Raw genomic sequence first — 26,407 nt, forward strand, 5'->3', positions numbered from 1 at the left:
CCATCCCTTAACTTGGAGTTGCATTTACATCCTCCATGGTGTGACCGATCCCCTGTGGCTTGGTGGAGCAGTGTTTTTCATCATCCCCTCTGGATATAGGAAGTGGAGTATTGTTGTCTAACCAGTCCATCCAGATAAAGGCCCCGACCGGGTTAAGGTCGCAAGTTCCTTTGGGCTTGCCTTGTGGTAAGCGCGCATTTCTTATTGAGCTTTCACGGTGGTGCGGTGGAGGAATTAATTACCCAATCACTCATTTATTCACCTAGAAGACTGGAATTTGAGCCTAGGCCTTCTCACAACACCTTCTATGGACTAAATTGTCGCCTTGCTAATGCTGTATCACTTAATCAGTGTTGGGTTAACATATTAAGTTTATTGACACACACATTTTTTTGGTAATATTCTTTTAGGTAAGATTTAAGGTTAATTTTATATTTAATTATCATTTATTCACTTTAGGGATATTAGCGCTGCTACCTCTGTTATTATTTATGTCATTGTGTGTATCCCACATAGAGCGGCTGCTTTTGCTTAGAATTTTGAAAACCACCGATTTGAGATTTTTTGTTTGGCTATTCACATTATATTCTTTGTGGCAAGATTTGCAAGAAACTCTTTGTGTACTATAGCGCGGTATTTTTCCCATTGTACACCTTTATTAGCTTTATTGCCCTTCTTTATACTCGCTCCATTTCCAGTAAATCCTTCCTGAGGACCGGTGCCCAGAACTAGAAAGCATACTCTAGGTGCGGCCGGACCAGAGTCTTGTAGAGCGGGAGAATTATCGTTTTATCTCGGGGAGTTGATCCCTTTTTAACGCCTATCATCTACTAGGATCCTCAGGTCCTTTTCCATCCTAGAACCCCCAGAGGTTCTCCCCCCAGTGTATAGATTGCATTCATATTTTTGCTACCCAAATGCATTATTTTACATTTTTCTACATTGAACCTCATTTGCCATGTAGTCACCCACCCCATTAATTTGTTCAGGTCTTTTTACAAGGTTTCCACATCCTGCAGAGAAGTTATTGCCCTGCTTAGCTTAGTATCGTCCACAAATACAGAGATTGAACTGTTTACTCCATCCTCCAGGTCGTTTATGAACAAATTAAATAGGATTGGTCCCAGCACAGAACCCTGGGGGACCCAACTACCCACCGGTAGTTGCAAAGGAAGCTTGCACACAATCTTAATTGCCATCAAGGACTTAACACCAGCTTGACAACAGAAAGCAACTACTATAGGGGGGTTAGGAAAGTAAGGGCTCATTTACACTCCCTTTAGCTGCAGTGGCCAGGGGTGTACACAGGCCACGGCCGCAGCAGGAATTATATGCTGTGTCATGCTTGGCGGGTGTATCGCTCAACAAGCATGATACATTCACTCTGCAAGCACCCTGCAACTTTGTGCAGTACAGTGACCAAGGGGTTAAAGCAGGTGATAAGGAGGTTCTGTATCGCCTCCACACCACCTGCTTTAACTCCTTAGACCCCACGCTATCACGCTGCAACAACATGCATTGCATGCTTTTACAGGGTGCTCACAAAGTGGCCCCATTCACTTGAATGGGTCGTGACTGGGGCCTTGGCTCCTTGTGCTGAGCTCCATTGCCCAGGGAATGCAAGAGGCTGACACGTCAAATTCAGGTACTAACACTGCCTGCCATAAAAAGAATAAAAACAATAGAACAGTATCAATCTGTGTCTATTATATTTGCCTAGAGCAGGGATCACCAAACTATGGCCCTCCAGTTGTGCAGGCACTACAATTCCCATCATGCATAGTCATGTCTGAATGTCAGAGTTTTACAATGCCTCATTGGGCGTGTAGTTCCGCAACAGCTGGAGGTCCGTAGTTTGGAGATCCCTGGCCTAGAGGCTAGCTTTAAATCCCTTAGGGGGGCGATGCACATCAGAAGTTCTAGTTTGGAGCTTGACCAGCTGTCTTGCTACAAGCTACAATTTCCTTGTGTGCAGCCGAATATGTCCCTTTTGTCCTGTTGTGATTGGAGGGCTTAATGGACCAAAGCAGCTTGAGTCTAAGGAAAATCTTGGCAAACACCACATAATATTTGGACAGTAACAACTCTTCTGACCTGTGCTGTGAAACAGCTGCAAATAATGGCTGTATGTGTACTGCGATAGCGATGGCCATTTGTCTTTACAGTCTTGCCTCTTATTTATCATCATTCATCTTGGGGAAATAACCAAAAAAACAATAAACAATAGGGGGCTGATTCATTACTGATCCGTTTCAATTTAAAATAAGAGTATAAATAAAATATACCCAAGTATACATAAAAGATACCTAATCAAGGCTGATCAGCTATTTTGTTGACAACATCAAGTTGGTATATCACAAAGAGATAAAAAATGTTTGCTTAATCCAGCCAAGACTGGCCAAACCTGGTAACAATACTTTCATGTCAACAGGGTACCTGTACTGTTTAAAAAATAGATACACTACATATGAATCCAGAACATTTCCAGAGGTATGGGATGCTTGGCTCAATTTTGATGGCATCAATTCACCAATACAACTTATCTTTCAATACATAAATCCTATTGATCTGTGAAAAATTGCACTTAGATGAAGTTTCCAGGATGGCCAGGGGCATGTCATATACCCATGGCTGTCTATAGAGCTTCTCTAGAGGGGCTGGTTGAAATGATGCCCCCCCTGGGTAGGGTGAGATGATGCGGTAGCAGGGTGATAGGCAAGGACTCCTCAACTCTTGGTCAGCATACTGTATATGCTCCATTATCTGTGTTGCGTCTTGTATTGATCAGGAAACACAATAATGTGGAACAGAGTACGGCTGAAGGTTTTACATTTTCTTCTACCTTAAAGGATAAGTTCACCTTTGGGAACCTGTTACATGTTCCTCCTATTTTTAGGGTGACATCCTCTCTCTCCCTGTGACAGCAAAACGGGGAGAAGTTCCACAGACTAACTGTCACTTTTTGAAAACAACGCAGCCATGTGGGGCTCCGCCCACACGGCCGAGTCATTAATTCACACAGCTCTGTTTATGAATGAACTAGAAGTCTGGATATCCTTTGTGTCTGTTGGCTTGTAGTTCACTGGGTCTTCCTCTCAGTGTGAAACTGCCAATGTACAGACAGACAGCTCACACTGACAGATCTGCAGGAGACCTGCATGGCATCTGCAATCTGCTAATCATGGGTGCAATGCTTTCCAGGCGCCTAAAAAATATATATAAAGCAAATTGCATTTATTTATTTTTTTATTTTTTTAAGTAAACTTATTCTTAAGGCATAATTCTCATGAGGCGGATCCGCTGCCTAGGAGTCCGCCTCTGTCCGCCAGCTCAGCGGGAGATCTTTCTGTTGATCTCCACTGAGCCGGCGGATGACAGGGCCCTCTCTGCTCACTGAGCAGGGAGGGGCTTGTCGAGCGCCGCTAGTTACTATGGAGAGTTTGGACGAAAATGGGCAGCATGTCCGTTTTCATCAGATCTCACCCGATCCGATCCGCCAGGGACGGATGCGAACGTAGGGGCATCCGTCTGATTTTAGCGAATTGGACCGGGTCGGATGTCAGCAGACATGTCACCGCTGACATCCGTCGCTCCATAGACTAGCATGGAGCGCCCGTTCAGGTCCGTCGACAAAACTGACAGGCGGACCTGAACGTTCCGACAGTGTGAAAGGGGCCTTAAACTTTTGCCTTTTGTGTTAATGCAAAATGACCGTTGCTCTTCACCTCTGGGCCAGGGGAATGAACCAATGGTTCTATTTTATATCATTTTTTTAGTAAAATTTGTATAAGAAAATAAATAAATGGATACTGTGAAACACCACATTTAAACACACAGCTTACCAGTCAGCAATACATCCTGTTATCAAGTAACCAAATATCAACCCAACGACCAGTGAGAATTTAGCTATATGGACTTTCCATGAGGAGTCACAGACCAGATCCCACTGCAAGAAAAAAACAAAAAACAGAACATCATGAAATCAGAGGCTTTGTGATAACGAGTGGTACAATATTCATCTTACCTATCTGAAAGTATTTTACCTCTAGCTACAGCTACCCATTCTTCCAAAGCTATTCTACTATTGAGCAAGCATACTTCTTGCATAGAACTACAGTTAATTTCTGGTTAAGTATATTTCTTTCTATTCATACATGGTGTGCCTTTTCAATTTAATTTTTATAGTAAATGATATGACATGAAAAGGATAAATAACACAGAGTTGACAGACATAGAGTGTAATTAGGAAAACTGCTCATTTTGTTGGCGTGTTTCATGTCACACTGTGGGCAGCCTCCAAATCACATAATAAGACTTTGCAAGCTTACAGTACTACTGATCCCCTTCCATAATTAAAGGGCAAGTCATGTATGCTGCAACTGAGCCCATCCACACATAATAATTTCGTTCAAACAAGTGCATTGTGTAGTTGACAACCCAAGCAGATGGTCACAATGTTTGCACCCGCAGTATGTATGGGATTTATTAAATGCCTCAAATTCCCCACTTTGTTAAATTTTTTAGAATGCCTTTTCCAATTGAAACCACTAAAACAATTATTTACATCATTATCTGTCCCTAAAAGTAGATGTAAATCCTAATTAAATGACATTTATTTTGCTAAAGCACTACATATCATAAATATTTGTCTTTTTCGTTAATAAAACATTTGTTTTGCCCTTTTTTCATCATTTATTGTGTATCAGTGCTGCTGATATTCTGCGGCCTCCTTGCAGATCAGTGCTGCTGATATTCTGCGGCCTCCTTGCAGATCAGTGCTGCTGATATTCTGTGGCCTCCTTGCAAGCTACTTATTGACTACATGCATGCACTCCAGCGATGGCTGCAATGGCCTTTCACAGAGCGGGTTACAACAGTGTAATGTGAATTGAAACGGCTATTAGTAGTCTTTAAAGTGGTTGTGGTTGTGGTGGTGGTGGTAAAGTGGTTTAAAAGCCTTTTCCTCCAACGTAGAAAATGTGATTGAATCCTCTGTTTGTCCATCCTATTTTCCCCAAAGTTTAAAGGGGTTGTAAAGGCAGAAGGTTTTTTATCTTAATGCATTCTATGCACCTCTTCCCCCTCCCTCCCTGCAATCTTCACAGGTCCCAGAAGATTGCCCGGCCAATCACAGCGCGCAGTGTGGCTGGCGCATTCGAATGGCGTGCCTGGCTGTGAAGACACAGCTGTGCGCCCACAGTTGCAATGCTGGTGCAGCGGAGAGGAGGGGGAGAGGAGCGGGGCCTAGTTCGCCCGCATTGCTGGACCGTGGGACAGATGAGTATCCGACTATTAAAAGTCAGCGGCTACAGTTTTTGTAGCCGCTGACTTTTAAATGGGTGGTACTCCGCTTTATAGTCACACCTGGGAGTCTTCTGATTAGATATAATTTAGGTGGGATTTAGGACTTGAAGGTCACATAAGTGCTTGTTTGTACAGCTATCATTTGACTGTTAGCAGTGTTCCCTGAACACCATGGGTGGCCAGCTCTACTGCAGTTCCAGTAGCTAAAGTGTATTGGATAGCACAGAGCACTAGGGTTCTTTTTAACTACTTCCCGCCCAAGGTACATCATATGACGTCCTTGACTTTGCGGGGGTATATCTGAATGATGCCTGCAGCTACAGGCATCATTCAGATATTGGCTTTTTCAGCCGGCGATTCCCTACACCATAAGGATGAAAAGGATGAAAGCTGTCCCACTGCTTGATCGTTCTTACGGGCGGCAAGAGGGGATGCCCCCCCTCTCCTGCCGCCCTCTGGTGCTTATACCGCTTCCATCTGTGAGTCGCACACAGGATCCGCCGGGCCCGGATGGTGACAATAGAGATTTCCTATCTCTATGATCGTTCGGAGGCCAAGCGTGATGTTATGACGTCACGCCCGGCCTCTGAATTCAAACGAATGGCGCCGCTTCAGCTGGAAAGCCGAGATCGTTTTATTTATTTTTTTTTTTATTTCAGGTTTCCCAGCCTAGAGGTGAGATGTGGTGTCTTATTGACCCCATATCTCACTGTGAGGAGGACTGATCGTGCCATATTCCTATTACAAGGGATGTTTTCATTCCTTGTAACTGGAATAAAAGTGATCAAATTTTAATTTTTTTTTCTAAAAGTGTTAAACTAAAAAAAGAAAAGTAAAATTAACAATAAAAAAAAAAAAAATTTTAAAGCGCCCCTGTCCCCGTGTGCGGGGACGTAAGTCCTGCCCACATATGAAAACGTTGTGCAAACCACACATGTGAGGTATCGCAGCGAACGACAGTGTGAGAGCAATAATTCTAGACCTCCTCTGTAACTCAAAACATGTAACCAGTAAAAAAATGTAAAAACTTCGCCTATGGGGATTTTTAAGTACCAAAGTTTGGCGCCATTCCATTAGCCTGTGCAATTTTGAAGCGTGACATTTTGGGTATCCATTTACTCAGCGTAACTTCATCTCTCACATCATTCAAAAAAATAAATTGGCTAACTTAAAAGTTTTTTTTTTTAAAGCAATGAAACTGTTTTTTTTCCAAAAAAAGCTGCGCAAATACCATGCGAGATAAAAAGTTGCAACGACTGCCATTGAATTCTCTAGGGTCTTTGCTTAAAAAAAAAAAAAAACATAATGTTTGGGGGTTCTATGTAATTTTCTAGCAAAAAAATGATGAATTTTACATGTAGGAGAGAAATGTCAGAATTGGCCTGGATGGGAAGCGGTTAAAGATGAAAAAAATGTTGATTGTGTGGTCTGATATACAGACATAGCTAATTGAGGAAGAATCTATAAAATATCATATAAAAAGTGTTAACATATCAAAAAAAAAAAAAAAAAAAGTAAAACTGTGCCAGAAATGCCTTTCAGGTGAATGTCACTAATAAATATGCACAAGCAGAACTCCAGGCAAAAAATTAAACACACAATTAAAAAAACATATTTACTGCTGCGATTCCATACAGCCAATCTTGTGATTTACTCAACTCACACTAAAAATCTGCTCTGTTTTACTATTTTCTGAGACACTTCCCTACTAATGTGACAGAAGGTTTGCATCGGCATTTACCCATGCATGCGCATCCAACGTAATAAAGAAATACACGGGATGTGCATGAGCAGGTAAAAGTTGATGCAAAGAAGCATTTATAGGAGTACCACAGTGTACAGCCATGCACTGGTATGGCAGACTGTATGGGGCACCTGTGGCTCCCTGGATGTGTGAAGTTGCTTGGAAATTTACACTAGTCATATAATAATGTGCATGAACCCTTATATACCACGGGCTACAACAAAAATCTTATCCACATTCACTGAGGAATCACCTGCAAAATGCAAAATACTGCACAAGGAACGTTCTGTAGACACTGCTATTTTATTGTCCTCTATAGAACGATGTCTTCATTTAGCATGAAGCTTAATGCATATTGTAGGACATTTCGATCTGATTTATGGGCACACTACCAAGAATAGTAAAACGAATAATGAAAAACAATATAAAACTGAGTTCAGAGATGTATCCATTTATTTGTATGCGTTCCTCCTACCCAAAGTCAATTGCCAAGGCTACATTACTTTTTCTTCCAGTATCAGCACATAAACAGTTCTGGCACTTAACCCATTTTAAACTCAGGGCCAGTCAGATGAAATCATTCCAAAATACATTTTAGTTGCGCCTTTGTGTATTATAGGCAGCCATTCAAGGGACCAAGGAACAGCACTTAGTCTATCTATGATTGCCTGAAAGAGCTTTGAGATGTCTTTCTTAATGGAATGTGTACAGGTGTCATTGTAAAGCAATCACTCTACTGAACCTGCAGGGGTTTTTTTTTCCTCAAAATGATATGATTTTAATATTCTCAGTCACATTAATACCAATGACAGGTACATCTATCAACAGGTTTCAGAGCCAATCTAAAATAGTGATTCTGGTTGATAGAGGTGTTTCAATAACAGTATCGCGGTAGCCTATAACTCTTACAATCACACTATGGTCAAAACATATAATCACACCTGTACCAATCTGTTTTTCTAAGTATCCCTTAGAACATTTTGTAAATATCTATTGATTCTGCCAGTGGAACCATTATAGCGATCTGTAATAAGGTATACCCCCCTCCGTGCCCTTTCAAACAAATATGTGGACTCTTCAGACTAAAAAGAGTCAAAAGCACACCTCAAAAGTTCCACCCTGCAGTAGGAAAAGAGCCAAAAGAATCGCATAGTGTAAAACCGTAAACTCTAATTTACTAAAAGAGTTCTAATTACTCCCAATATTAAAACATATAAGCGCTTATCTAGTAAACATCAGTCCCGGAGCTCAGACGGGCTGCTTCCTGGAATCGAGGTGCGTGATGACGTCACAAGCTTCGGTTGGAAGATGATGTTTTATTGTCAGAGTATCCAAACCAAGAGGAGGTTCAGATCATCTTAAGTGAGACCTTATGGATAAATGTGCGCATTTGACTCTTTTTAGTCTAAAGAGCCCACATATTCTGGTAAGTGTGTTTGAAAGAGCACGTGATGATGGATCACTGAAGGGTGTACCTTTTTACAGATCACTATATTTGGTGGAAGAAGACATTCTTTTATCACTATGTTACATGGACTTATTCACATTAGAGGAGTTATGTTTCATGTAGATTATTGCTTTGATTAGCGCTGCACTGTATGTTTATATTTATGTAGATCACTTTATATTGGTTGATGTGCTAGATGCTACACTTATTTTCCTAGTGTGATTTCTTTTTTTGGATGAAATAGAACTTTGTGACATTTCATTGAATTGAAAAAAAAAGTTGCTGTGGGATGCACTATTCCCAGTGCATTGACACCTCAGCCTTCTCACCACGCACCAGCAGCTGTGTTCTTACGCAACTGCTGGTGTAAAATGTGCCTTAAAGTTGCAGTAGCTGCTTAGATGTTCGCACCATTGATAGCTCAATAAATAGCTATGGAAGGATGCATCCACAGCCCGTTGGAATGACAGCACATTGTTCCATCTGAAGGAGCAAAATCATTAGAGAAATTACGTAAACGCCCTGTTCAGTTCCCTCTTACCTCCTCCAGCAGTGTCTAGGAAGATTCAGGAGTAATCCAGCTTTACAGATACATTAACCATTAAAAGTTCAATTTCTTTTAAGAAATGTAACATGCCAACTTGCAATGAAAATGCCTATTTATCACTCAGAAAGAAAATATGAGGGCCTTAGACGGACTTTAATGTCCATAACTGATTGATCGCCCAATTTGGCAACTGTGCACCATTATCATCCCACCAATTTATAAAATACCATGTAGCTAGGTCCATTTTGTATTGTTCTACAATAGGTGACTAAGAGCCAAAACACATGCCAAAATTGCTGCCTTTTATTTTTATATAATATGACAGCACCATCAAAAGGAAGCAGACAAGAAAGTCTGAATTGTGGACAACGGATTAGGCAATATTACCATATCTGTGCAGCAGAAAAGTTGCAATTCAGCCAGTCATTTAGTAATTTGCATCTACTGAAAGTGAAGTGGTGTGTTACGATTGGGGTGTCGTTTTTTTCCTTATGCCATTGGCAGTAATTCATAAATATCTTTCTTGATTCAGTAGTGGATATTTTATTTTAACCACTTCAGTACTGGGCACTTTTGCCCCTTTCCTTCCCAGGCCAATTTTCAGCTTTTTTGTGTGGTCATGCAACGCTGTACCCAAATTTAATTTTTATCATTTTGTTCACACAAATAGAGCTTTCTTTTGGTGGTATTTATTCACAAATCAGTTTTTTATTTTTTGCGATATAAGCGGAAAAAAGAGCGGAAATTTAAAAAAAACAAAACAATATTTTCTATTTTCTGTTTTAAAAGAAATCCAATAAAATATACGTTTGTCATAAATTGGCATAAATTTAAGGAAAAAATGTATTCTGCTCCATGTCTTTGGCAAAAAAAATCCTGTTAAGTGTATAATAATTGGTTTGTGTGATCACGGACATATGTACGCAGATGATCATTGGGACATATGATTTTACTGTTACATGTGGGGGACAGGTGTTTTTACTGTGTGGGGACATGTGTGTGGGGACAGTGTTTTGGGGACAGTGTTTTGGGGACATTGTGATTTTACATTGTGTGGGGACACATGTGTGGGGACACTGGGTCGGTGATCAATGTGTAAAAAACAGCTCATACTCACTGATCACCGGCCGACTTCAGCAATCCGCTCTCCTCTCCTCACTGACAACTTCCATGTGAGGAGAGGAGAGCTGATCGCTTAGCAACCGGCTTTCTATTTACATCACATGACGGCTGTGATTGGACACAGTCGTCACGTGATCAGGAGGGCCAACCACAGAGCCCTCCTGCTGATCGGAGATGTGCCATGTCCAGGTGACACGAGCGCATCAGGATCGCGCCACGCGCGCGATCCCCCTCCTTCTGAGGGACGTTCCTGAACGTCCACTAAGAAGGAGGAAGCGCCCACCCGGCTGTATATGTGCAGTGGCTGGGAGGGAGGTGGTTAAACAGAGATATGGTTCTTAGTTTTTATTTATTTTTTTATTTAGTGACAAATAGCATTACAGTTACATCTTGTTCCAAAAAAATACAGCATAATCTGGGAATTGCACCCATAGTGAGTGCATTTCAGAGTACAGAGGTGAAGTCAAGACTAAGGATGAGCTCCGGCGTGTTTGCATGCTGCACGTGCAGAGCCCGCCAGGAAGTCGGTAATGAGCTGCGCTAATCACAGGCAGTGAGACATTTCCCGATCTCTGCAGCCGCACATCAGGAAATGTCTCACTGCTTGTGATTAGCGCTGTGCAGTGCCAAGTTCCTGGTGGTCTCTGCACGTGGAGTGTGCGAACACGCCTGAGCTCATCCTTAGTCAAGACACACACAAAAAAAAAAAAATTGGATTAAACAGGTATAGAAACATACAAACTAATTTGGGGGGTAACAGCTTTAGTCACAAAACTGAGAAACTGACTTTTTCGTTGATAAGGAGTATTATAGGTGCAATGAAATAATGAGAACCAAACAGATTGCACAATGTCAGAGAGTAGAGGGGGAAATAAACAGGAGAAAGAAGAGGTAAGGGGGGTGGGGAGGACTTCTAGACAGTTCTAATACAATAAGGAATAGTGGCGGTCAACAATTACGATACTTCCAGTCTCATGTGCAGCAGCCCCTGCTTCCCATCAAGGAACGCACATGATTTCACAGAAAAATACAAAAAGAAAATAGGATATATTTAACTCAACTACAGATCAGCAAAATTGAACAAGCAAAATTAGAACCCAACTCCAGTCAAAACACTTTATTTAGTTTTGGCAAATTCCTGTTTGCAACAAAGTCTTCCCCGACACATATTTGTGAATGGGCAGATGTGCTAAATATACAAACAATGATACTCACCAAAAAGTATGACGCTAATCTGGTCTGCATGCTCAACTGATCACACTTCTTTGACTACCAAGTCTTCTTCAATCAAAAATATAAACTGTTTGGGAGTGTATTTTAGAAAGGACTGAGATATTAATGTTGTGAGAACATATTTTGACATCCCTGGCAAACATTTTATTTGAAGGAACAACACCCTTGGAGCACTATTGGATATTCCAGAGGATTAGGTGGAAAGTCTACAATATTATTACTAGGACCAGCCTCTTATAGTAAAACCACCTCTAACCAACATAAACAAAATAAATAAAAGATATGCTGACATAAATGTAATATACTTAAAATGGAATGACAGCACACCAACAGACATTACTAATGCCTCGACTACAAATCGGCAAAACTGAACAAGCAAAATTAAAACCACCAGCAAAAACGCTTCATTTCATGTTAAGAAATGTATTTAGTTTTAGATGGAGACTTGAAGGGTTTGAGGCTTTACGTTTTTAATGTCATCTGTGTCCCCATTGGGGATGAAAGTGATGAAAATCTCACCATTCGGAACACAAACAAAAACACATTTTAGTAAAGAGTTTAAGCATTTAAACGTATGACAGCGGGTTTTAATGCCATCTGTACCTTCCTATCCTGGAGATGCTTGCATCCCCTAATTTTTGCAGAAGCCAGGAAGTTAGGGAAAATCTTCCCACAATGAACCATAACAGAAAAAATTTTTTTTTTCAAGAAAAACAGCATCTAAATCATAATCTGTATATAATGCAATAGACGAGTGCTTACAATCTAACATCTTCTGCATCAATTTCCTTAACTTTATTGGCTCGGAGTAAGCTGATAATATGCAAAACCATTACACTACAAATTCTGACACCTTAACAGATTTTGTGTCTTTTCGAGTAGCAGGCAACTGCTGAGGAGGACTCCTAACCTTCACAAGACCACCAATAGAGGCAAAATGGAAGTTTTTTTTTTTTTTCTTAAAAAAGGTCATGGTTATTCAAAGTAACTACAATGCTAAGCTGCCCTTTAGGTTAAAAAAAATTGTGTGAAGTGGAGTTTAAAGAGGAAGTAAACCCTGGTGGGTTTTACTTCCTCTTTATTTCCCTGCAACGGTAAAGCATTATGGGCTACTATGCATCGCATAGTAGCCCATTATGTGTCACTTACCTGACACTGAAGCCTGCGATGTCACCGCTGTCCCCACTAGCAGAGAGCGTCCATCTTCACCTCTCTTCCTTCTGGGGCCCTGAACTCTGGTTCTGTGACTGGCCGAAGTCACGTGACGTCACTCCCGCACATGTGCGCAGGAGCCACCAGTCATGACATGACCCCTTTAGAAACGGCACGATCTGCCCTTTCTAAAGTGCGCATGCACCGTAGACATTGGGGCATGCACCATCAACATCCGCGCAGGGCTTTATTGTAAATATCTCCTAAACCGTGGAGGTTTAGGAGATATTTCCAGCACCTACAGGTAAGCCTTAATATAGGCTTACCTGTAGGTAAAAGTGGTTGTACATGGTGTACAACCACTTTAAGTAATATTCCGAATAAATAATATGGTCCCAGTATTCAGAAAATGTTGTTTATCTATAATTTTAGAATTGACATGTTGATGATATGGTCATTCTTTTTTGCACAGTACAATACTTACATTGTAAGGGAAACTGACATTTTTCACAGAGACAACACATTTCATAGAAGGTCAAATGTTACTAGAGTTGAAATACACTCTGTCACTTTGAGTAAGGGACTTTTCCTAAATACAGCATTTTTCCTACCAGCCCTCCTACTGAAGAAATGTAAACTATTATGCTTAAAAAACCTTTAGCCAAATTTGTGCATTAAATAAAGAACAATGGCTTAAAGTGTAAGTAAACCCCCCTATCTTTCCCCTGTTTAATCTACAACTGTCATGATGCTGCACATGTGATCAGTTATGACACCAGCCACTGGATGGTTTGACAGTTTGGTTGAGAGCACAACCAATGGGAGTGTTACATTTCCGGCACGTGCCAGAAATAAAACTGTTTTATGGATGGGTTTACTTCCGCTTTAAGTTCAGCTACACCGCAATAGCAATCGCAAACATTTCAAGCTCTCTCAACTTGTATTTTATGGACTAATCAGTTAATGGCTTGTTGCCCAGCCTTGCAAATTCATTGCTTAGTAGAATTATCTGCACGTCAACAAAAGTACTTATCAGAAGCTTCACTGCAGAGATCTTCAAAGCTTGCAGACCTTAAATGCTAAACTTGGGGGGAAAAAAATGAAATGTAAAATGTTTCAGTTCTTTTAAATTATTAGATGACAAATTAATATCTGTTTAGATTTGAAGATAAACCATTATTTTATCAGCAGGGACTTCTTTAATGTATGGGTGGTCAACGCTCAAATTCTCTACCAAGGGAGGTGATATGTTTTTCTCTGTATTTGTATGGCTTTTTTTTTTTTTTTTTTTTTTTTTTTTTAAGGTACCCTGATCTCCTTCCGTAGACCAATAATATACTGGTAGGTTAAGTGATGTCTATCCAAAGTGGTCTCAGTAACTTTGTAAGACTGGAGGTACATTAAACATTAAAAGTGCTGAGGGGGCGATGTGAATGACTCATGTTCTCTGCAAGAGAAACTAAACTACATAAAAGGTATGGAAAAAATTCAATACTAGGCCAACATTCTAAGTGAATTTAATTGTAGGCTGGCTGTATTTACTTTCTTAAAAATGGCTTCTAGAGCTATAGCTCTTTTTCTTAAGTAACGGCATTTACTTAGATGAAACGTGATGGCCCTTTTACCACCCTTCTTACGTTTTTATGTTAACACTTGAGCAGGAGTGCTCCGACATTAAATTTTTTTCATGACGTGGACAAGTGCTAAGTAATGTGTAAGTGTCCTTCTTACTGCTATTTATTACCTCTCTCAGAGCTCATAGGACTTCCGCTGGCAACACCTTTATCTACCTTTCTCCCTAGAAGGACTTTGCAATCCTTGTTTAGACATTATGCGGGGCCAGCATCTACTTCCTAGCCAGAGATGCTATCTAGCCCAATATAAAGAAGGCTTTTTGTTTCTTATACAGTGGAACCTCGGATTGTGAGTAACGCGGTTAATGAGCGTTTCACAATACGAGCAATTATTTTTTTTAAATCCTGACGCGGGTTTCGAGTGTTGTCTCGTAAAACTAGCAGGATTTAAGCCTCTGCGGTGTGCAGTACCGCATTTGGCCAGAGGTGCGGGGGCGCCAGTGACACTCGGAGCCATTCGGAAATACTCGGAAACAATTGGAAATACTTAGTTCCCGAGTGTTTCAGAGCCTTTCTGAGGGTTTCCGAGTTCAGCCGAGCGGTCTCCAAGTATTTCCGAGTCTCTCCGGCGCCCCCCCACCTCTGACCACATGTGGTATTGCATGCCATAGAAGTCAATGTGGAACGAATTATCTTCGCTTCCATTGACTTCTATGGGGGAAACTCGCTTTGATATGCGAGTCCTTTGGATTACAAGCATTCTCCTGGAACAGATTATGCTCGTAATCCAAGGTTCCACTGTAGTTTTGGTTAGGGATTTAAAAGAGAAGTTCAGGAATGCAGAAAAATAAAAAAATCATACTCCCCTAGATGGCTGCAGCACTGATCCCAACTGCAGCTGCCCCCCCCCCCCCCCAATTCTACCCCAAGAACTGAGTGATCAAACATTGCTGATCGCTCAGACCTCCCCCCTCTGCTCTGAGCGGAAATGCTGGCTTGTGGAGGGGGCAGGAGGGGCTGGCTCAGGCTCTCAGTGGCATGCTGAGAGGCTGAGCCCGCTGTTGGCCCTGACATCTGGACGGATCCCACCTGTAAAGTCTGGATCTTTTTTTTTCGAGCCTGGACCGGCTGAGTGACGTCAGCCAGCCCACTGATGGCAAAAACGGGTCACACGAGTGCAGAACGAACTGCACTCCTATGAGCTATAGGAGAAGTATGGCCAAAAAAGCTTTGGCCATACTTCTCCTATAAAGTGCTAAAGTCTCAGCTGGATTTTTATTGCCATCCATTCTCTATTGAAGAGATCTGACCTTTCTATGTGTCCCCTTGACCCACCGTGACAGAGAATGATGGGAAATCCAAACGTTTACAGTTGTTACTGAATAAAGGGGAATCTTCCAAGTTAGACACATTTTGGTGACAACTGCAACTCCTGGATATGAATGAAGAAAACGTTTTTTGGGAAAGAGTACTGCTAGGACCTTAAATAAGGGGACATACCCCAAAAGCTTGTCCTAAAAAAATTGTATGTTAGAGCAAATAAAAAAGCATCACGGACAGTACTCCATTGTTTCTGTCTTTAGTGGGAAATAAATAGCAAAAAGCTGTTGAGAGGGGTTCTAACCATTACTTACTCTGCCCTAAGCAAAATAAATAGTTTTGGCTTTAGGCACGCTTACTTGATAACCCAATATGCATATTGTTTTGGCTATTCTTGCTGGGATTCAGGCTGCATCCCTAAGTAGAGCGAACATAGATAACAGGCCTAGAGGCAGGATGCTGAAACAACATTTCTAGTCTGCCTATTGAGAACAGCCCTCCATCACAGCACCAATGGAAATCAACAAAACTGTAATTCAGACAGTCTTGCAACTTATGTAATTAAATGGAAGAATATCTGATGAATTATAATTGTAATCAGGAGATATCTACAACTGCAAAGTGCAGAACTGGCAGCACTTTCACGCTGACCCATGAGATACAGGCACATTTTTGTCATGATATTAGTGGAAATAAGATGAAGTGCAGCTGATATTTAATGGCTTATTCTTGCCAGTGAATATTGATTAACAAAACCGCTCTTGCTACACTGACTCTCATTCTTATTTAGAAAGTTTAACTTGTTATGATGAGATCCTTCTAAGTGGATTTGCCTCGAATATCCTTTCTCCCTTGTGAAGCATTATTAAATTACAAGTCATTTTGCTATTCAGCTGTAAAGTATTTAACATAAGGCATAAGGTTAGAAGTTTCAGAAACACCACTCAGTATTAAAACAGGCTGGGCATAAACTACAGTTTCTGAAAGTGATACAAGATGTTCAAGCTTTTTTGGCTTTGTTGACAAGTGTTGTAGTGCTTTGACACATCAAGAAATGTATCATTAGCTCAATAATACATGTGCATAATTGTGAATGGGACCTAAAAGAGGTCCTGAACTGTGGAAGCTGTGCCCAAATAGGTAAGCAGAGGACAAAGGACTAGTCACCAGTATAGATTGAAGGCCCCTGCAAATGATCTTTTCCCTATTACTAGCTTGACATGTTCTGCACTATCTCTGCGTAAGAGCAGCCATCTAGGTAAAAGAGGGAGGGTTTTTATTCTAATATTAGAGCTGACCCCCCCAATGATTAGTGGGGGAATATTCAAGAAGCAGCAGCAGATGTGAAGAAAGCATAAATTCAGGGAGATCCTTCCATTGAAGGTCCTCAGATACAGCTTACTCTCCAGCAAGGATAACAGTGAGCAACACAATACTGACTTAAACAAATCTCATAAGACTAGCAGTTGGAGGCAGCAGTTGCCCAATTTCATACTGCAGATATTTAGCTATGGGTCTGTAGGAACAGGATCGCCTATGCACATTCACATGCCAGGAAACGCATGTATTTTGTAGGAGGAATCCAAGCCAAAAACTGTAATTATTTCAGGCGTTGGCACAATTAACATTTTTGGACATTCCTTTAAGAAGGCAATTGTTCACTTTTGAGTTCAGGTCCACTTTAAAGAGCTAACTTATTCCTCAACAGGGATGCCATTATAATTAAAGTAGAAGTTGGGCCAAAGCTCTTTTGGTCCTACTTTCCCTGAGGGTCATAGGAGTGCACTTAGTTTTGTACTTCTGTAACCTGTTTCTAGTCAACAGTGGGCTAAAGCCCACTGTCAGCTGACATCAAATCGCTGGTCCAGGCTACGTAGTTCTGCACTCCTGTGACCCATTTTCAGCCGACAGCAGGCTAAAGCCCACTGTTAGCTGATGTCACAAAGCCGATCTAGGCTCTGGAGAGATCCTGACTTGAATGTCAGGATCCACCCAGATGCCTGACCAGCAGCTTCTCGGTGTAGAGGCGCCAGGGGACAGCTGCAGCTGCAATCAGTGTTTATTTTCAATCCCCACACTTCTCTTTTAAGGCTTAATTCCATTTCAGTAACACCACAGAAAAATAAAATGTTTCAGCTGTTTGTACTGGCCATTAGTTGATATTAGCATATTCAAAGCAGCCCATATGTGAATCTTGCTTCAGCGTTTAAGGATCACACTAATACGCTGCCGTACCTCACTTTGCAAGTGATAGTGAAATTTCAGATTACAGCTGCTGCTTGCTAAGGAAAATGGCACCCTGCACAGAAACTTTAAACTATACAGCTATGTTTGCATTAGTAAACAGGTTTAGATGTGTTTTGTTTGTGTTTCATCAAGTACAGAATTTCAGCTTAGCTGGAAGTTTCCTCGTTGGCTGGAACTCAACCATGCAGTAACACAGCAATTTCATGCTGTGCTCAGCTAACAGATGTTAAGTTCATCTATACTATAAAAATAAAAAAAACAAAAAAAACGTATAAAACATGTATTTAAAGTGGAGTTCCGCCGATTTTTTTAAAAAAAAGTTAGCAGCTACAAATACTGCAGCTGCTGACTTTTACAATATGGACACTTACCTGTCTAGGGCGCCCGCGATGTCGGGACCCGAAGCCAATCTGTCCCTCGGATCTCGGGTGCTGCCACCGCCATCTTCGGTAAGGGAATCAGGAATGGAAGCCTTGCGGCTTCACTTCCTGGTTCCCTACTGCACATGTGCGACTCGCGCTGCGCGTTCCCACTGGTCCCTGCTGTTTCCTGGGACCCGTGTGTCTCCCAGAAGACAGTGGGGGGGGGGGGGACGCGAAGTGGCATAGATACATGCAGGTATCTATGCCTGGAAGTGGGAGCAAAATATCTGTATTAGGCAGGTATTTGCTCCCCCTCCCCCCTGAAAGGTGCCAAATGTGACAACGGAGGGGGGGACGTTTCCGAAAAGCGGAATCGTCCCCCCCAAAAAAGTTCAATTTTTGAGTGGAACTCCACTTTAAACATACCAAACATGCAACGAGGCAACAGTAAGGCCATATACACACATGACGTTTTTTGAAGTTGCTGTTAGGGACACCTGGTGCTTTTTTTTTCCAGCCTCTAAACGACCCTCCATGTTAGCCAATGTGTCCATGCACACAGTCTTTTAGCAGCATTCAGTGGCAGGAATAAAAACCCTCTGCCAGTGTTCAGAAAAAAACCCCGGCGCTTGTAAATGTGCCTAAACGCATGGTAACGCTAGGCACATTTAGCGCTAATTCATTTCAATGGTCAGAATACATTGTTTATTCTGGCCAATTAAATGAATTAATGCCCAAGCGATTGAGGCCTGTAAACGTGCCTAAACATTTTTAAAAGCGTTAGACACTTTTTAACGTTGCTGGCTTATAGGAGAATTAAAAATAAAGTCTTGTGTGCATGAGGCCTAAGTTGTGACTTAAAGTGGACCTTCAGTCATTTTTTCATCTTTCCATCTATTAAATCTTCTGCCCTTGTTGTTTTAACTTTGGATAGTAAAACATTTTTTTTTCTGCCTGTAAATACCATATACAGTCCACTTCCTGTTTCTTGCCTGGTCATTAGCCTTATGACATCATGCACAGCTCTTTCACTCACTCTCGTGAGAGTTTGCCAGGAAGGGAGGGGGGATGAGTCATAAAAGGGCCAATGAGAGCTGGAGGTGTGACTCTGTGTAAATCCAGGAAGTGAACAGGCAGCAGCTTCAGCTGCCCACAGTTAAAATGGTTGCAGCCAGACTCAGTGGAGGGAGATTTCTACAGCATATTTGGCAAGTACAGAATCACAGTGTATATAAAATTATATGCAAAGTGGTTGGAGGGGAGCTTCAGAATGGTAAAGATGTTTTTATTACAAATTATGTGAGCAGACTGCAGTTCCTCTTTAAAGTGTTACTAAACCCACAACAGAAAAATCAGTGTGTGTATATGCAGTAAAGCATCCTCGTTATACTCACTGTGGAACCTAAGGGGTTAATTCTGCGCATTGTGTAAAAAACTGTTTGACCTGTCTTCTCTGATCCTCCCCTTCTTTTACCTACTTACAGTCTTAAGAAGAAAACTGTCCTAAGAATGAATTTAATAGTTTTAAATATGTAAAACCGAACTTACAAGTGTTCCTTTTTTTTTCCAACTGTAATTCTGTTACAAAAGCTGACTAGTTAAGACAAACAGGGGAGAGATTATAAGTGTCATCAATGAGCAATAATGCAAACAGCAAGTGAAATGCCATTGTTCAAGTTACCAGACTGGTTGCTTCTTCCAGCTTACAGGACCATGTAACTGTCTTGCCTGTTATAATGAATGTGCTTGTGTTGAACCCAGAAATGAAGGACACAGGCATATCTAATCAACGACACTAGATCTGTCATCTGGCTCTTTCATCTTAAATCTCTACTGCAGGCAAACCGCTAAATACAAAATAAAAAGTACACATCTTTGAACTGTGATGCCATGTTTGTGATTCACACAGCTCTGCCAAGCAGTGCCACCAGAGGGGCGACCCCACATTTCTTGTTAGAGTTACTGAATACAGTGGTGTCACCTTCCCGCATACTGACTAGACAATGATTGGGTACCAGTGGTGTCACTCCCTCCCTCGGTTTGCTGTGCAGGGAATGACAAATTCAGGTAGTACTTATGATTGTTGTATATTCAAATACATAAACCAGCACTGAACAACTGTATTTTGCTTTAATCTGCCTGGAGCTCAGCTTTAAAGCAGATCTACACTGCATCTAAGCACCACAAACCAAGAACACAATTTAATTCATTTTTAATATTCAAAGCAAACTACCCCATTCATCCATGTCTCTATGCTTTATTTTGAGAAATCACTTTGAAAAACAACCTGCTAGCATTTCTGGCTGTGGCCATCTTGAGTAAGGGCAAATGATTCAAGCAGCATTTACTTCCTGGAATCTACCTGCCCATTTTTTTTAAAACCTGCAAGGCAATGTCATATTGTGCTAGTATGTATCTCATACTAGCACATTATGTGAAACTTACCTTAGAACAGAGGTCCTCAACCCAGGGGTCGATTGCAGATTGCCAGGGGGTCGCGAATGCTGGTCCAATCTGGAAAGCTGGCCGAGATGGACTTAAAGTTACTGTGTGTACGCCAGAGTCTGTCCGTCTCAGCCAGTGAGACGTCACTTCCGGGAGAGGAGAGACCGCGCAGAAGTGAGGTTCCGTCGCCGCCATCTTGGTACTCTCGTCCACAGCAAGGCTACAGTTAGAAGTCGGCAAGCGGACATCTTTTTACACCCACCGAAGTCTTGCATTTTACCTGTATTTTTACCAGTAGGCTTATATAGCATATAAGCTCGGTTTACTGGTAAAAATATGTATAAAATGCAAGACTTCGGTGAGTGTAAAAAGATGCCCGCTTGCCAACTTCTAACTGTAGCCTTGCTGTGAACGAGTGTACCAAAATGGCGGCGACGAAACGTCACTTCTGGTTAACACGTTAGACAGGTTGCTGATTCTGACGGAACACCTGAGTGACTTTGGTAAGTCAGAGATACTAATTAATAAAAGCATTTTTGTACATCAAACGCCGCCACTGTGCCAGATATTTATATTTCGATTCATAACAGTCGCAAAATTACAGCAATGAAGGACCACCGAAAATAATTTTACTGTTAGGGGTCCCCACAACTTGGAAATTTTATCAAGGGGTCACTGCACTAGAAAGGTTGAGAATCACTGCCTTAGAACGAAGCCCACCAGCGGCGCACTGTCAGCGCTAAAGGCGATTTTATCGTCACCTGGTCTTCTTTCCAGGTTCGTGGACTCAGGCTGTGAGTGACCAGAGCCACAGTTTACGCCAGAGGACTATGAAGGAACAGCACGGGTATGCTGTTCCTTTAGAGCACATTCTCCGGTGATGTCACCGGCTGCATCTACAGTAAATATCTCCTAAATGGTGCACTCTTAGGCGATAGTTACAGTAACTATAGGTAAGCCTTATTGTAGGCTTACCTATATGTAAAAATCATGCATGGAAGTTTACTCCCACTAAGTATTTTAACCCCCCTCCTATCATCCTCCCCTCCTGAAGACTCCTGGGATTATGACATCAATTGCCTAGGCAAAAAACCAGAAAGTAACTGAAGAAATGTAAAAAAAAAAAAAGTTTGAAACAAGTAAATATGATTTACTTTCCTATCTATTTACTAATTCTATCAGCATAAGGATTAAAAATAATCAATGGTAATTGGGAGAGTGAAGTTCCACTTTAAATGAAATAATTTTATTACATTTTCAAATACACATTAAAGAAGAATTCCAGGTATGGCAGTTCTTATAGTGTTACATTGATCCAGCCAGGACCATACAATCAAAACACGTTGTATGAATATACCGTACCTGGGGGATATTGGACACCACTACTCCAGTGATCACTACCAGCTTCCAAGTCCCATACCGAGTAGCTGCCCTGCTGCACTGCGAACTCAGGAGTTTGGCTGCTAGGGCATGGGCACCATTTAGGGTATGCTTTCCATTTTCTCAATTAATGGATAAAGTGTTCTCTGGTTGGACAGAATGCCAGGAGACGTACCTGTTCAGAATGCAGCAAGCCAGCCGCTTAACACAGGACCCAGAAGCTAGCGGACATTACTGGAGTAGTGGTATCTAAAGCTTGGTACACACTATTAGTTATTTTCCGCTCAACCCAGCAGGATGAATGAAAAAAAAAACCTGTCTGCTGCGGTCGGAGCCGCTGTACTAACAATGCGATCTCCCCCGCTGAGCTACTGTGTTCTGACAGGGGGCGGGCCCCCCACCAGAACACTCTGATCACTGCTCTCTGCCATTGGCTGAGTGTGCTGATTGGGAGCCGGTTGGCTGGTGGCTTTCCAGCATGCACGTCCGACATGCACATGGGCCGAATGTCGGACTTTTTTTTTTTTTTGAACTGGCAATACCCAGTTTAATACAGTGGTTTCTAGCTTCTAGAAGGATTGCACATGTATGGCATATACATAGTTACATTGGTCCAATGTAACTATGTAGACCAAAGTAACAAATGTATAAAATGTCAAATCTGTAATTTTGCTCCAAGTAGCAGGTTCATTAGAGTTCCTTATAGGACTTCCTTTTTAAGGATACATTCACACTTGCAATTGCACCCTGCTGTAAATTACATGAGAGAACCCCAGTTGGGGTTCGCACGATTAGCTGCAAATAGGCTGCCTCAATAAAAGCACAAGGAAGCTGCCGGCTCTTGCAGTAAATCATGCCCGTTCGTAAGTAATCGCTCTTGCATGCAAGTGATAAGCCCTGGATGCAGACTGCCTTCATCCAGGACTGATCACTCGCATGTGACTACAGATTAAGGGATTACATGCGAGTGGGCGTGATTAGCTGCACGAGCAAGCAGTCTCATTATTTTCAATGAGGCCTCCTACTCGCAGCTAATCGTGGGAACCCGGCTGGGGTTATCGCATGTAATCGCTTACAGGGTGCATTCGCAAGTGTGAATGCACCCTAGAAGGCCACAAAGAGTGAAATTCTAGAGAAACATATTATTTACAAAAGGTAAACCCACTTTGCACTGCAAGTGCATTTGGAAGTGCAGTCGCTCTAAATCTAAGGGGTAGATCTGAAATGAAGTGAAGCTCTGCTGATTTTATCATCCAATCATGTGCAAGCTAAAATGCTGTTTTTTATTTCCCTTACATGTCCCCCTCAGATCTACAGTGACTTTACTTCCAAGTGCAAAGTGGATTTGCCTTTAGTAAATAAACCCCATTATTTCCATCAGCGCAGCTTATGAAGCAAGGCAAATGACACATGAAATTTAGGATTTTAGGCTACTTTCGCACTGGGGCGTTGGCGCTATTTTTAGCGGCTCTTTACCGTCGTTTTTGCAAAGGTTTTCGCTAGCTAGCGGCCGAAAAATGGTTAAAACCGCCCACAAAGCGATGCTGCAGCAGCGCATTGCTGGTGGTCCGGTGGCGCTGCCCTTTGATTTCAATGGGCAGGGGCCCTTTAGGAGCGGTGTATACACCGCTCCTACAGCGCTGCAAAGATGTGGCTTGAAGGACTTTTTTTACCGTCCTGCCAGCGCACCGCTCCAGCGTGAAAGCACTCAGGCTTTCACATTGGAGTGCGAGGAGAGGCTCTTTCAAGGTGCTTTGCAGGTGCTATTTTTAGCGTTATAGCGCCTGTAAAGCGCCTCAGTGTGAAAGTAGCCTTTAAAGTAATAAAATCATATATCCCCATTTCACGTTGGTTGCAAAAAAAAATAAAAAAATCCCATGCAATACTATCAAGACCAGAACATTCTTAGTCAGGCAAATTAAAATATGAGATTAATGCCCATCTACTTTGATAAAGTGCTTACTGTTTTACAATTAATCAGTCAAAACAATCAGGATAATTTGCTAGAACTGAAGAGTGCACAATTTGGTGCAGCTCTACATAGATGCCAATCAGCTTCCAGGTTTTTTGTCCAAGCTTAATTGAAGAAGCTGAAGTTAGAAGCCGATTGGCTACCATGAAACAGCTGCACCACATTTTGTACCCTATAGTTTTAGTAAATCAGCCCCACTGTGCAGCAAAACTTGCAACCGATGATCTCCAAGCAACCATATTTCTATAGAGCTGCATGCACAATTATGAACGCAAAAAAAAAAAAGACAGGGCGTGAGGCGTACAGGTGATTTACAGCAGAACGGAAATAGTATTCATAGCAGATTGCCATTAGTGAGAGTGCATTTTAAAATCTGTACATTAAAGTCGTCAACAAAAAAAAGATAAAATGATCATTATAAAAAAAAATTCCCCTGCTTAGGTGAAGACTTAGCGGACATGCCTTGTGTAAAGTTGCTCTTTCCTGCTGCACCAGTGTACCCAGCTCTGACTGCGATATCTGGATTCAGGGCGCCTCCTTTCACTTGAGGATGGGTCTACACTGCCACATGGAGCGGCTCACAGCAGGGGTTCGGGCGTCCCCGTTTCAGGTCCAAGTTCGCTCTGAATTTTTGGCTGAATTCGGACCTGAAATGGACCAAAAGACGCACAGGACCCCTGTGCAATTCGCACCGGAGCCGTCCCGAAGCTGTGTGAACTGACTCCATAGAGAGCCGGTCACACTCTCCTGACATTCGAATTGGATGCGGCAAAAAACGCATTCAATTCACAATAGTTTGAACCCAGCCTGAGAGATTCTATAGAGATACCCTTGTGTGCACATGTCTTGCTGCTATTAGTGATCCATGGATGTGCATCAATTCAAAAACACAGCCAATGCAAGGTGCTCCCTTACTCTCCCTCAAAGTGGATTGGCTGGTGGCACATGTGCCGTTTCCTTTGACCTGGGTGAGCGCATGTTCTCACCCATAGGGAAAAAGAGAAGCTGCGCAGCGATTAGGGACTAGGTAAGTTAAGTGGTTGTGCCTACTTAACATGTATGGTAAGTAAGAGGGAGATGTTTACAACACTGCTGAGCATGCATAGATTAAAAAAATAAAGGAAGGTTTAGTACCGCTTTCAAGTGGATGTAAACCTCAGACACGAAATATGAATAAAGCACACCCCTCTATAGTGTGTACTTGTCTCAATTAAGAGCACTAAGCCCTTGTTCACATTGGAGCTACTGGTCATGCAATTTGACAGGTCAAATCGCATAACAAATCACACCCTATTGTCAGCAATGGCACTGTTCAAATCAGTGCAATGCTGACTTTGCGGTTTCAAAGCCGCATGTCAGTGTGATTTCGGGTGCGACTTGCATAGACATCTGTGCATGAAGCCACACAGATGTCTTCAAAGTCTCACCCGAAATCTGCCAAGTGCCTTTTAAATGGTGCAATTTCAGATGAAGTCGTACAATGTCAAAGCTGCAGTCAATGTGAACGAGGGCCAAGCGTCATTTCTGTCTGCTGCTTCTTTCTTCTGCTATCAGCATGAATCACTTCTGACAAGTTTTCCTGACACCAAGGGAACTCCAGCTGATTGACAGCCTCAGCACTGTTCCTGTGTGCTGTGTGAAGGGGGGGTGTGTTCCTTCCCTCCAATCAAGCTCTCAAAGCTCACGGAGTTCTGCAGAGTGTGACTTTAGGTCTCCGCCCCTTTTTTTCTGAACTCTCAGACAAGCTTTAAAAAATTGGACTTTGAACAGATGTAGAGAAGAGAAGACTGCAGATAAACAGGTATAACGTATGTAAGAGAATTTGTTTAATCTCTGTGTGTTATATGAGGCCAGTCCCTTCACTGGGTATTAGTAAGGGTTTACAACCACTTTAAGTTGGCCACACACACATAGATTTATTAAGAAATCAAATAAATTCCTCCATTAACGCTAAACAGCATGACTAGACACATTTCTCCTGTCGACTGTTGTATTACGGCTATTGTGTATTCTGACAGCTACAGCAGCTGTCAGAATACCCAAACAGGGATAGGCCTCTGATTGGATGCAGGTACTGTTCAGCCAACGATTTTCCACCTAGGTCTATCATTATTCAGTCAACCTCTGATGATCCAGGTAGTTCCGAATAAGGCGTCTCCAGCTCAAAATTTGACCGATTCACAACGAAGCAACCAAAATGTGAGCTATGTATGTAATAGATAGCAATAGAAAACCCAATGAGGAATAAAGAGGTCGTTTTGGTCATTCCAGAGAAAATATGTGCTGTAATTATGTGGTCAGCTCAGAGAAGGGGGGGGCAGGATTACACAATTAGAATTGATTTACCATTGCTCTAGGTATAGGACATGTCGAAAGCAACGTCACATGTTGCCAATGGATAAACTGCCATAAAGACCCTGAACAGTGGATGTGTATGTCAGATGGAAAGGGATATTCTGTGGGTCTGATGGCTCCTGCAGGAAAATGAAGTTTGTAAGATATGCGCTTTTATTCCACCTCTGGGATCTTTGTGGTTCAATAATGTGGCTTCTTTGTTT

The 26,407-nt window shown here is 41.9% G+C and overlaps 1 protein-coding gene across 1 annotated transcript in view; it reads right to left on the reverse strand.

The window, feature by feature from the left end:
- Positions 1-26,407, reverse strand: part of SLC22A23 (solute carrier family 22 member 23) — a 231,441-nt gene that overhangs the window by 143,024 nt on the left and 62,010 nt on the right. The window contains exon 2 of the mRNA XM_073630978.1: positions 3,843-3,946. Coding sequence (XP_073487079.1) covers positions 3,843-3,946 — 104 coding nt within the window. The remainder of the gene's footprint in view (positions 1-3,842; positions 3,947-26,407) is intronic.

This window comes from Aquarana catesbeiana, linkage group LG05 (assembly GCF_042186555.1).
Source record: "Aquarana catesbeiana isolate 2022-GZ linkage group LG05, ASM4218655v1, whole genome shotgun sequence".
Taxonomy (NCBI): Eukaryota; Metazoa; Chordata; class Amphibia; order Anura; family Ranidae; genus Aquarana; species Aquarana catesbeiana.